Source organism: Zonotrichia albicollis, chromosome 13 (genome assembly GCF_047830755.1).
Source record: "Zonotrichia albicollis isolate bZonAlb1 chromosome 13, bZonAlb1.hap1, whole genome shotgun sequence".
In the NCBI taxonomy this organism is placed as follows: Eukaryota; Metazoa; Chordata; class Aves; order Passeriformes; family Passerellidae; genus Zonotrichia; species Zonotrichia albicollis.
The window spans coordinates 8,599,497-8,612,389 of record NC_133831.1 but is presented as its reverse complement, the minus strand read 5'-3'; the positions used below and the strand labels follow the sequence as shown (position 1 = coordinate 8,612,389).

General features: G+C 49.0%; 1 protein-coding gene across 2 annotated transcripts in view; it reads left to right on the top strand.

Moving 5' to 3' along the window:
* Positions 1 to 12,893, top strand: part of GNAO1 (G protein subunit alpha o1) — a 139,983-nt gene that overhangs the window by 93,172 nt on the left and 33,918 nt on the right. For both annotated transcript variants that reach the window (XM_074550993.1, XM_074550994.1), the window contains exon 4: positions 165 to 325. In XM_074550993.1, coding sequence (XP_074407094.1) covers positions 165 to 325 — 161 coding nt within the window. The remainder of the gene's footprint in view (positions 1 to 164; positions 326 to 12,893) is intronic.

The following is a 12,893-nucleotide window of genomic DNA, read 5'->3' as shown; positions in this document are numbered from 1 at the left end:
TCCTCCTTTTTCCCTTTCAGCTGGATCACACAGCATGGATGCTAAATCCCATCCTGAGAAACACAGCCTCTTTACTCCTGATGGTTTGGTGAACTGTTCCTGAAATCTCTGGCTGAAGTTCTGCCTGAAGCATCTGTGTGAGCTCTTGTTTCTTTCCTCTGCAGGCTGATGCCAAGATGGTCTGCGATGTCGTAAGTCGGATGGAGGACACAGAGCCCTTCTCCCCAGAGCTGCTGTCAGCTATGATGAGGCTCTGGGCAGACTCTGGGATCCAGGAATGCTTCAACCGGTCTCGGGAATATCAGCTCAACGACTCAGCCCAATAGTGAGTATCCCTTCCATGGCCTTGCATGTTGAGAAGCTGCATTTGATTTGTTAAAGTTTTAACTGAAGTGAATGACCTCATACCAGTGGAACTCAACGTGTCTCTGCCTACAGTCTGGGATGTGTGTCATGTCACAGGCCACTGCAAAGCACAAAGGATCAGGCAGGACATTCATGTCCCCTCTTGGCCACCCTGGGGTCAGGTCTGTGACCCCAAGGCCAGGTTCCCAAACAGCTCCCAAGTGTCCAAGGAAGGTTTTTGCAAACATGGATCTAGTGAACATAGGCAGATCTACCTGTGGGCACAGCAGATGGCTCCTTTGTCTGACTGAGAACAGAAGGGTGTGATCACCTGCTTTGTACAGCAGTACAGCTCTTGGGTTTGCTTTTCTTTCCTGTTTGCTTTCCTTTCCCACTGTACTTTCTGTAGTTGCACAGTGTACTGATAGGTCAGCTGGATTACAACCCAGGCTAAGGGACATCTTTACTTTTCCAGGGGTATTGAGTTTCTCTTGTAATACAGTTGTGGCTTCTCTACCATTAGGGACCACATCCAGATGTCATTCAATGGGAATTGTCTGAGTCCATGGCTTTGGCTCATACTGTCATGAGGACAGGACATCACCCCTAAATGGCTGCTGTGGCTCTGAAAAGATGTTCAGTGTCTCCCCGGTTTCAGTTCAGACCTCTTTGTAATGATAATCGATCCAATATATTTGCTTCCACCTAGGCCAAGAGACCAAAGGTTTTCATCTCATAACTTCAACCACAGCATCTGTTACAGTCAGGCAAAATGCCCCTGACCCTGAACTATGTCTTGGGCAAGAGTCAGCCAGAAGTGGTTAAGTGTAAACATAAGGAACAGGCAGGCAGAGAGCATTCATTTCCCCAGCTCTACCCGTGGACCTTTTGCTAATCAGGGAAACAGGAACTTCCCAATGGTGTCAGGCAATGCTATGTCCATGCTTTTGGCTGTCACAGTCTCCCACATCAACAAGTTCAGCAGCTGTTTCCTGCACTTCTGGAGTTGTTATTGTGTTTGGATTGTTTGGCAGCTCTGCTTGGGGTGTTTCTGGATATCCAACACACAGCCCAGGCACTGCTGTGGCTGCTGGTTCTGCTCTGTGTGGTGGGGCTGCTGCTCCCAGCTGCACCAGCTGCTGCCTCCAAGCTGGCAGGGCAGCTGGGGAGAGCAACTCCTGAGGTGCTGCAGCAGAAGGCAAGTGGTGAAACATCATTTGGCATTGATGGGAAACTGGATGGGAAACCTGCAGATGTGCGGTTGGTGACACAGCATCCCACCCAACCACGATCACACCTCAGAGATGATCCTGGCATTCTACTGCCTTTTAATCAGTACTAGGTGGATGATGGGTTTAATCTGTATTTCATTGCCTGTAGTAGCAAAATAAGCTTTCTCTTGCCAGCAGCTTTTTCTTTTTTTTCTTCTTCTTTTCACAAAATAAGGGTATGATGGCATAAACATACCTTTAGAGATATAAATTATCTAAAATGCCAGTCCTAATTGCGTTACACCTTTGTGAAAAAACCTTCAATTGTTTTAGAGCCAATTACCTTGAGGGAAAGTATTTTGATTTTCCTTCCACGCAAGATAGCAGTTGAAAATAATAAGCAGAGCCCTCCCAATATGACCAGCTGCTGTGCAATTCATCAGCAAGAGCTCTGAAACCACAATCAGTTTCTAGGCATCAACTGAAGAGGCTCTGTGCTGTAGTATTCACAGCAATTGCAATCTAGGGGTTGCAGCCCAGCCAAATGAATTCTGGTCTCTGAATTTTGTCTCTGACAAAATCTCCTGCATCCAGATGAGGATGGGTGACCCTCTGTGGGCAGTGCTGTGGTGCCTCTCTCTGCTGCACTATGAGCTGTGCTGTGGCTGGACACCTTTTCTCTCTGGGCCAGGTTGGATGGGGAAGCTGGAAATAACAAATTCCTTCTCATTTTCAGCCCTGCTGGTGCTCAGGAGCCTCTGGTGGTTCCAGGACTGGGAGCAAAGATGTTGTCACATGGCAGGGCACCAAAGCACATCCTTCTGCACCTCCAGGCCTTGGTGCCATCACAGGAGATGGTGGTGCAAGTGAGAGCTCAGATGGCATTTGCTCAAACCCAGTGGACTCCCAGTGAAAATAGGCATATATTTTATTTAATTCTTCAGTGCTTTGGGGTTGTTTACTTTTGCATGAGTGGAAGATTTAAGACAGTTTTATATTTTTTTTCCCACCCTGGGAAAAGGCTTGTCTTTATTGACACTGATACTCAATTTAAAACACTATCAACTACAAAATGTCTTTTCATTAGGGCTGAGAAAAATAAATTCCAGACAAGAAGTGAATTCTAAGTTCCCCAAAGTCTGAAAAACAGTGACAGGCAGTGAACTGCACTAGCATTTCATTTCAGGCTTCTCCTGGTGCTAAGCCTTAGGGACTGGCACTTTGCTGGCAGGAGGGAAGTTTCCTGCAGGAGTTGGAGATTGTGCTCCACGGCTGGTCAGCACATGGCACAGAGCCTGGAGGCACCAAGTGACCAGGTCAGGTTGTGGCCAGCACAGGTGAGACCTTCAGGAGTGCTCTGGGCACTTCTCTTCACCCCAGAAACCACCCCCCAAATGCCCTGAATGCTTTCAGAGCCTCCCCTGCTGCTTGGCTATTCCTAAGGAGCCACCACCTGGGCTTCTCTGAGTCAGTGCTGCTGTTGTCTTTAATTGTTCTTCCAGTGCTTTACCTTGGGTTTTTTTAAATGGCTGGAACAACAGGCCTTCTGTTGCAGCCCCTGGGAGACCAAGTCACAGGCTAATCAACAGCCTGCAAGGGTCAGCAGCATGGCTCTTGCCAGTCTGTCATCAATTTGACTGGAAATAAGTTTAATCTTTTGTGTTAGACTAAACAAGAAGTGAGTGTTAGCTCCCTTCTGGAGCCAGATGGGCCAGAGCACATTGCTTTCTAGCCTCTGATACATGCAGACAAGTGTGCATTTCCTGCAAAGCTCTGTTTCTTTGGGGATCTAAAGTCAGCCAGTCCTTAGCAAGGATTTGGTAGCTGCTGCAAAGGAGCAGTAGAAAACAGCACTTTTACAAAGGAGGAACAGGGAAGGTTCTGTAATGGACCTCCTGTGTCTTGGACTGCAAAAAGCAAAACCATAAGGAAGGCAAGACAAGGGAAGAGAGTAAGATGTAGCAATTGGTTTCATCCTTTTTTGTTACTGCATTTTTTTGTAGTTCCCTAAGGCAAATTTACGGGTGGGTTGCGTTCCACATTCCTAATATCTTGATTATGTTTTTATTCCCACTTAGTCTCCTCTTCCTTTCTTGTCTCTATGCCTAGGAGCTAAATCTACCTCTGATCATCAAAGAGTCTGGGCAATGCTGATGTCTTTTTCTTCTCCAGCCAGTTTCTGTCTGTGGAAGCACATCTGTGACCCACATTTTGCTTTCAAAATCAGCAAAACAGAGAGGTTTCCAGCTGGTTTCCTTAATCTCCTACTTTTGTTCAGATTTTAAAATTGTCTTGTGTTTCCTAGCCTCGAGTTCCTAACTAGGCTGGTCAGTGGAGTGCAGCACATAGGGCAAGTCTGATCTTAAGCACCCAGGGATGGGCACTGGCTTTGAGCAGCCTCCAAACTTCAGGGGGGAAATGGAGCAGACAGAGCATCCACACGAGCACTAATTTTCCCTGTGCATCTCCAAACAGGAACAGGCCCTGCAAGATGTGTAGGCAGAGACAGTTTGCAAGTACACAGACACAAAAAAGCCAGAACCTATCTCAAGTTCTTCTCCTCCTGCTTCCAAGTACTTTGAAAGATCATTTGATAATGCCAGGGCTGTGAAACTACCGTGAAAATGTAAAATATTTTAGGCCTGCATTCAACCCATCCATCTTCACACATATCAGAGGTGTCAGGGCTAGGAAGGGAAGTTTGTTGCCTTTGGCTCCCTCCATCAGGAGCCAAGGAAGAGAGAGATGCCTCTGGAGAGGGATACAGACCTCAGTGCTCAGTGGAGAAAGAGATGCAATTGTGTTTGTTGCTGTAGCACAGCTAACCACAGCACTGACATCCCAAGTCTGTGCCAAATACCCAGCCCAAACTGGACAACACTTTGGTTATTTCATCTTCAAGAATTGGTCTGGCAGTGCCTTACAGAAAAACGGCACCAGACTCAGAATAAAATACTGCAGTGCCTTCCTTCTCACCCCATCTTGTGTGGGACTGCTTTCTGATCTATTTTCTTGCAGAAGAATTGTCTTTTCACGATGCTATCACCTTCCCTACTGATTCTTACTGCATCCCACGTGCCAACACGCTTTGCATCAAAAAAGCAGCTAAGAAAGTAGAGCCAGATGTTGTTGTGATGTGGTGAATGGCTTCCAGATTGAGCCCTGACGAGGCAGCGTTGGAACAGACTGCCCAGAGAGGCTGTAAAATCTCCATCCTTGGAAGTGCTGAACACTGAGCCACCTGAGCAAATTTTCAAACTGAATTTAACTTTGAAGTTGGTCCTGCTTTGAAAAGGGAGACAAGCCAGATGAACTCCAGAGCTCCAACCCACACTGGCACTTCTGAGTTTGCTCTTTTTCCCTTCGTTCTTTGTCTGATAACACTGGGTTTAAAAGAGAGAAAGGGTCTTGGAGGTTTGCTGCAGTTTCCTGTGTCTAGTCAAGCAGGACCATGCAGCTCTATGATAATGTCCACATCCCACAAATTCCATGGTCTAAACATTTACCTTCACCAGCAAGGCAAACATTTAAACCATGGGACTTGTGGGACTTGGTCATTATGCAGGACTGTCAGGACATGATCCATTTTAATGAGCTGCAATTGTTTCTGGCACGCCCAGACTGAAGAAAGAAAAATTATAGGTCATGGTTTTGCATTAATATTCCCATCAGGTGTGTAGATTCCATTTTCCCATCACAGCTTTTGCATTAGAATATGGTTTTCTGCACACCCATCTTACTCGTGCCTGTCACTTGCGCTCCCTTGCATTTAATTGGAGGCAGTAGCAGCATAAATGGAACAGTCCAATTAATTGGGATGACTTGCATTGCACTGTTTATTGAACAATGCACCTTTGTGTCTTGGAGGCCAATAAAGCAGAAAGGAAAAATACATCACAAGTGTAGAGGTAGGTACATTTGTCTGAATTTATGGTTTAATTTACCCCAGTAAGTAAATATGCCCACCAGCGCTGAATAATCAAGTTCCCCTACAACAAGAAAAACAAAACAGTCCTTAAAGGCCAGAGCTGGTTGACTGGAATCACCAGCCTTGCTCCATTCCCACAAATGAGATGCAAATCTATTTCCAGGGAGGAGCAGCTCTGCAACGTCTGCAGGTGCTGATTCTAGAGTGGGGCTGTTTCTGTCAGTGCAAGGTGAGGGAGACACAGGCAATCTGAGCCTTTGCCTGTTATAGTCCTGCAGGGCTTGGGCTTGGGAGAGGTCTTAGGTCTCATTATTATCCTCATAAATTAAGGAATTGCTGTTATAATATGGCTTCCCTAGGGCTGAGTGTGAGATGGAGGAAGAGCACAATAGGAAAGACACTGTTTTTTAAATCAGCTGGATGTTTTCCAGCATCTCCCCCTAAGTCTTCATCCATCTGGAACACCCAATTTCACCAAAATTGGGTACAAAGTCTCCAGGGGCTGCCTCTGTCAGCCCAAAGCAGAGTGAGACCACATCAGATTATCTTGACAGTATGTGTTAAGTCACCTTCCTGTCCCACCAAACGCTGACAGGAAAGCAGGAGGATTGAGCTTCTTTGGCAGGAAACTCCCAGGCAGAGAGGTCTGCAGGACTCTGCATAACACAGTCTCATCCAAGATATTGGATCTCTTTATAGTGCCCAACCCACTTGGCCCCTCTCAGACCCCAGGGCAGAGGCAGAGCTCCCCAGACCCACCCTCTTTTGGGGAACAGCTCTGAAGAGACACAGGAGACACAGACTGCCCTGCAAGGAGGAGCAGAGAAGCTACATGGGTAGTTCACTCCTTGAGCACAGCAGTACCTGCCACCTCCCTGCCATTTTTCATTCTGTGTTGCATTGTAACTGTGTTGTCCTTGGCCTGGGATTAGTAAAATCTTGACACCCTGAGTAAGTAAATTGGTATTTAATGAGACACAATTAAATGGGCTCATCAGATCAAGGCTGTCCCCATTTTGGCAAAGCTCACACCAAAAGGGTAGGAGCTGAGGTAGTTCACACTGCCTGGAGGAGGAGACACTGCAAGAGCTTGGAAATTATCTCCTCTCTTTTCACATTTTGCTTGGTGGTGAGGAGCAGCCAGCACCATCTATAAACACAGCACAGGGCATCCCCCCAAGGAAACCTGCTGAACCACAGCCCTGAACCCCAGATAATCTGTTCTCATCTCCAACTGACAGACCCAACAGGAATTTCTTCCTGCCTTGTGAAGGGCTGTGGGTGACAGATTTGGCGCAGAAAGATTTGACTTTTTTTGGCTGAGTATTTGTGTATTTTTAGGCTGAAATGTCCTTATGAAACCAGCTGGAGCTGGCAGGCTGCCACCAAGGGTTGAGGTTGGGTTTTTTTTGTTCCGTTCAGTTTGTTTTTTCACTGCTGCCCCTGTTGCTGGCTGCATCCTCCCTATCCCACCCTTCCCCAGGCAGCACTGACACCCTGCACTGAGCCCCTCTCTGTGTCTCCCACCTTGCACCCCGAGCTCCTCATCACAGCAGGGCGTGGCAGGGCTGGGATGCAGCTTCACAGCCAGGCAGTCCAGACTCTCCTGGGAGCTCACAGCTCCTGTTCCTCCTCCCCTGCAAAGCCGAGGAACCCAGGATTCCTTCTCCCTTTCTGCACCCTGAGGGTTGATGCACAGCGCACCCCCAGCTCCTCCATCACACCCTGCCCTGCAAGACAAACAGCATCACCCACACAGGCCAAGGGCAGGAGATGGTGAGGGGTGCACCAGAGAGGCTCTCAGGTAACCACTGCTCCTAGAAGCTCCTTAGGGAATTGGATAGCCCTAGTGAGGCATTTATCCCGCTGTATGCGTGATTCCTGCTTTCTGCCAGCCAGTCAGCACCCAGCTCTGTGCGCCAGGGGCTCTGAGCCCTGTCCCCCAGCAATGTGTGTGACCACGTGGGGACATGGGCTGCTCTCAGCCTCCTGACTCTGCAGTGTGTCTGCAGGAAAATCTGTCAGGAGCCCACCACGGCTCCTCACAGGGCTGGCGTCAGGGCTGGCACCATCTGTGAGGCTGGGAGGTGAGCCTGGCCCTGGCTGTGCTTTCCCAATGTATTTGTACCCGTTTGAAATCCTTAAATGGCAAAGAATGGCAGGAATGCAGGGGTTTCTTTGGAGGCAGGCTGCAGGATGGAGCAAGCTGTCTTTCTCACAGGTCTGCAGGCACCATGGTGAGATGCTAGACAGCTGCCTGTGCCCCCCTCCCCAAGTCCTATCCCAGAAATCATCCCAGTTTGTAAGGAAAAGTTCAAAAAGGACTTTGCTGCAGTCCAGAGAGCAGGCAGCAGCACATTGGGAGCTCTGGGGCAGAGCTGCCTGCACCAGCCATGGGGTGAAGAGCCCAGGAGGAGCCACTCCAACCTAGGACAGGCCCTGCTAAGCAGGACAGATCACTCTGTGTGCTCAGGATCCAGTTATCTTCCTTTCCCCTCCTTCACAGTTTCTGATTCCTCCCATTCCCCATCCTGTGCCCCCTCAGGGGTCTGACACCACTGTGCCAGAGCAGTGCCATTCATCAGCCCCAGGGTGCAGGAGAGCCCCAAAGGTTTTGGAGTGACTGCCACTCATCCCCCCAGCCCCTCCTGGGGACCAGACAGTGCACACACACTCACCCTTCCCACCAGAAGAATGCAGCATCCCCATCCTCAGGTTAGGTGTTTCATCCAAAATCTGACTTTAAGGTTAGGAGTTAAATCCAAACCCAATCACAAGCCTAGCTAAAACTCCCTGTTTTTCAGAATATATTAAGAGAACCATTGGAAAATTGCTTTTATCTGCTGCTTCCTAAACCCTCTGGCTTGTACTTTAAAGCCTTTTGTCTGTGAACAGGAGAGCTGGAAAACCCTTTTTTATTTCCTTAAGCAAATAGCCCATCTAATATCCAGCCTTGAGGGGCTTGAGAGAACAAGAATGAAGGGGAAAAAAAACAGGATGTAGCAAACGTTGTGACAAGCTGTAAAATCATCAAATCACAGGACTCAGCAATGCTGGGTTTGAAGGAGCAGATCTGTGGCTATGATGGGAGGGTGGCACAGCCCCTGTTGGGAAGGCAGAGCTCCCCAGCCCCTGTGGTGCTGTCGGCCAGCAGGGCTGCAGCTCCTTGTCACCATTCCCAGTGGGGACAATGACACAGGGCTGTTGATGGGGACAATGGCACGGGGCTGTCCATGAGCTGTTGATGCCCGCAGTGGGGCTGGGCAGGCACAGCAGGGCTGGGGAGCCCAGGGCAGCAGAGTCCCAGCACCTGCACACCACGGTCCTGTGGGCTGGGATTCGCTCCGTGGAGCTGAGGGCACCAATTCTTTCACAGAATAATTGGTACAATAGCTCTAATTAGCCCTGGAGCAAACAGCACTTTGTGTCTGCTTATCCAGGCCGTGTGTGTGGCTGGGATGCTGAGCGAGCCCAGCCATGGAGCTGCAGTTTGGGTGGGAAAAGGGGAAATTCTGGGTCCTTTCTCCAGGCTCAGCAGCATGGGCACACACTTGGCCATGGCCAGTGTCCTGGGTGTGCTGGGTAAAGGGAGTGTCCTGGGAGGAGCCTGGCACCAGGGGATTTAGGTGCAGGCTGTGCTTTTCCTTGGCGTTTCAGTACAGCCCTCTCCAGGGCTGGGTCAGTGCCAGGGGTGGCCTTCCTGCCTCCTCCCTCCCTTGGAAACCTGACAAGGGGTTTGTTTGTACCTGCTTCTCCCCAGAGCACTCTCAGATGAGACTCTTGACTTGGGCAGCAGAACTGGAGGCAGACAAATGTGATGCTGCCACAGCACTGCTCATGTGCCATTCCACCATCCAAGCTGGGCAGGAGCCCCATCAGCACAGGGGGCCTAATACACTGCAGACAGATTTTTGACCTTTTCCTCTATTTTTTCCTTTTTGCCTGTGCCACACACTAGTTGGGATTAGCTAGTGCCAGGTTTATATCAGTCCATTCATCCACACCCTTTACACTAAAAATAACAGAGACTGTCTATGAACTATTGTTTCATCTTCCCCATGTATGTTCCTTGCCTTCAGACCACTGACCTATCACACAGATCCAAACCCAAAACTTCTGTATTCTCAGTCCACCCAGAAAAACCTGTAACTCCCCAGCCTGCCTCTCCCCCTGCAGAGTTCAGGGTGCTCCTGCAGGGACACACTCACTCTGCTTGGTGGGCACAGGCTCTGGGCAGGGTTTCTCACTCAGTTCACGACAGCAGAAGGAGGCTGGAGAACAGCAGAGTGAACACCCATGCTTTTGCCAAAATCCTCATGCTTACACCCTTCCCCACCTCCAATATATTTACTGCATTTGAATGCTTGAGTGCCTGGAGAAGGAACCTCCTCAAAGGTTCCTGGGCACCCTGAGACTCTGGAGACTCAATTTATTGAGGAGGAAAAAAGAGGAGAAATTATTCTGAGCCTGGATTTTAAGCAGCACCTGCTCCATGCTGCTGGGAGGGGAAGGAGGAGATAGAGGGGAGAAGGAAGCCAGGCACAAACTGCACCGTGGAGCCACGCTGAGGAAGTGTCAGCTCTGGTTTTGGTGGTTAGTCCAAGTCATTTGCTGGGGATTTACAATGCATTTTGTGTCATTTTAACCCCTTCCTTGCTGGGCAGCACTGTGATCTCAGTGCTGAGCCGCAGGTTGCTGGGAACACCAGGACTGAAAAGAAATTTAGTGCTCTAAACTGCAAACCTGGTCCATGAAACACCATGTGAGCAGTCACTGTAGCTCTGAGGCTTTTACAGCACTTTTAGTGATATAGATCAGCATTTCTCAGTCCCTCAGTATTGCTGTTGGTATGTGAGGTTTGGCAATAGCATAAGAACCATTTCCAAATCCTCCTTCAGGAAAACACCAGCCAGTACATCCCACTGAGCATCATTAATGTCACTTTAAACATTTGCAGTTAAACAGATCCATGCTCTTGCAGTGCCCAACATGAGAAATACTGCACCAGTGTGGTGATGCCAAATATGCTAAGGGCAGGAGCAGGAGAAAGAAAGAGACAGAGATGGCTGATGCTAGTTAGCAGATGCAGAGAGCTGGGAATTGATAATGGAGTCCAGGCAAAAACCTTTGCTCAAATTAAGCTAATGTTAAAGCAGCAACTTCACATAAAGAAATCCCCAGAGGAGCTTCTCGTTGAACAAAAATGCATAAACAAAAAAGTGACACAAATGCAGAAGTTACAAACAAATTCAGGAAAAAGGCTGCACATTTCTGCCCAAGAGCTCAACCACCCATACCCTGCCCAGGGACCACACTTGGGGGTGGAAGATCTCTTCCCCCACACATGACAAAGAGCTGAATCTCCTGATGCACAGTCTCAATGCAGTCCCACCTGCACTCAGGGCTGGCACTGCAAGGTGTAGGATCAGCACCCTCTCTGAAGTCTCAGCAAAGTCATCCCAGTGTGGGACTCCCTGATGTGTCAGGGCTGCCCATGGTGACAGTGGGGAGCAGCTTTGCTGCATGGAAGGTGAGACCTCCTATAGGAATGGATAACTCACATCAACAGGGAAAGCCTGAAGAAAAATGGTCCAAAATCCAGTTTCTTGCTTTACACATGCTCCTCCCTTGCCCCTTGTTCCCAAAACAGCAGTGCCACATTACACTCTTCTGTGGCTTTGGCTGAGGTCCCCCAGGTGCTCCCTTTGTACCACAGTGACACATCACACTGGCTCCCTGCCTCTGCTCACCAGGCCTGGGCACAGGGGCATGCCTGCTCCATGGTTCTCTGCAATGCTGCTGCTTCTTTTTCCTTACCTATGCCTTAAATCTCATCAGTCCAGTCCTCAGCCCTAGGGACAAGTAGGTCATGCAGTGAGCATGTGAAGAAGACCCCACAAGAAAAATAAAAATATTTATGGGGATGCAGACGCAAGGGACAAGCAACAGTGCAGATATGACCCAGATCCCTCCTGCAGCCTTACCTTGTATGGACTTAAGGAGGCATTCCTGGGATTCAGGAGGTTATTTCTATTTTCACTTTGCAGTGGGAGCCAAAAAACCTCTGTATTTTGAGAAGCTTCAAACATTGATTGGACACGGCTGATCCTTCCATCAGCTGGTGCAGTGCCACCAGATGAATAAATCTTGCATGCATCTGTAATTACTGCTTAGCTTGTCTTTAAGTGCTGTGTCATTGATCTGCAGAACTCATCAAAATCCATAGGGGAATGCATGAAATGATATTGGATGGAGCAGAAAGGTACATGACAACATCCATTTTCAGCCTTGTTTGTTCACCAAAAAAAAAAAAAAGAAGAAAGCATTTCTTTATCTCCATTCAAATTCTTGGGTTAACTTGTGATTTAATCATCAATTGTAACACGGTTTTATCAGCTGCTCTTTATGTAGGGAATATATTTCTTTCTTGTAGTGGGCCTTAATAAAATACATTCAGTTTCTACCAGCTGGCCCCTAAGTGAGCAAAATCTCTATTAAAAGCATGGAGGAATATTGCTTGAGGTTTATAACCCTTAATATGGAAAGTTCTGGTGGTCAAAGCCTCTGACTGCATATTAGGGAACCCAAAGGGATTTCCAAGTGCCACCACAGACTTCCCATTGTGTCCTCAGGCAAATCATTTATCCCCTTGATACTTCCACTCCTCCTAAATCGAGTGTGATGAATAGGATTTCCCTGCTCCAGTGGGAGGACTCATCAGCCCTGCCCAGCAAGAGCTGAGGTGCAGCAGCAGCAGCAGGGAGCAGGGGCAATGCTTTGCTCTCCAGCCCTCTGCTCGAGGTGCTCTCCTCCCCTCCTGCAGCCAAGGGGAAGCACACCAAAGGCATTTATTGGGAATAAAGCCCACCATGCCTGGAAGAACTGATGTTTTCCAGACCTAACGTTTCTCTGGCCCAGCTCCATCCTCCTGCTGGAAGTGAAGTGCTCCTGGGTCAATTCAAACCTCTCCCCCGAGCAGGGAGGAACTCCTGCTCCTCCCACCTGGCTCACTGCAGCACCTTGGCCCAGGGCTTGCTCCCAGGAGATGTGGCCACTGACAGCTCTGTGGGCAGGCAGCAGAGGCTGCCTCTGGCAGGGACATGTCCCCAGGGCACAGAGGAAAGTCTGCCCAAGCTCAAGTGCAGACAGCTTTTCCCAGCGCCATGGTGGGACATCCCTCTGAGGTGGTGTGCTCAGCTCATGTCCCACACAGCCACTGCCCTGTGTGGCTGGGCTGTCCCATACAGAGTATTCCAAATCGGTTTTGTCATGCAAATGTTCCTGATGCATCTTGAGCTGAGCACAGGGATCAGCCCACTCCTGCAGAGGCCTGGGAGCAACCCCAGCCACTGTCTGGGGGACTGCAGGAGCCTAACCCCAGGAGTGGGTGTGTGGTGACAGAAGGCTCT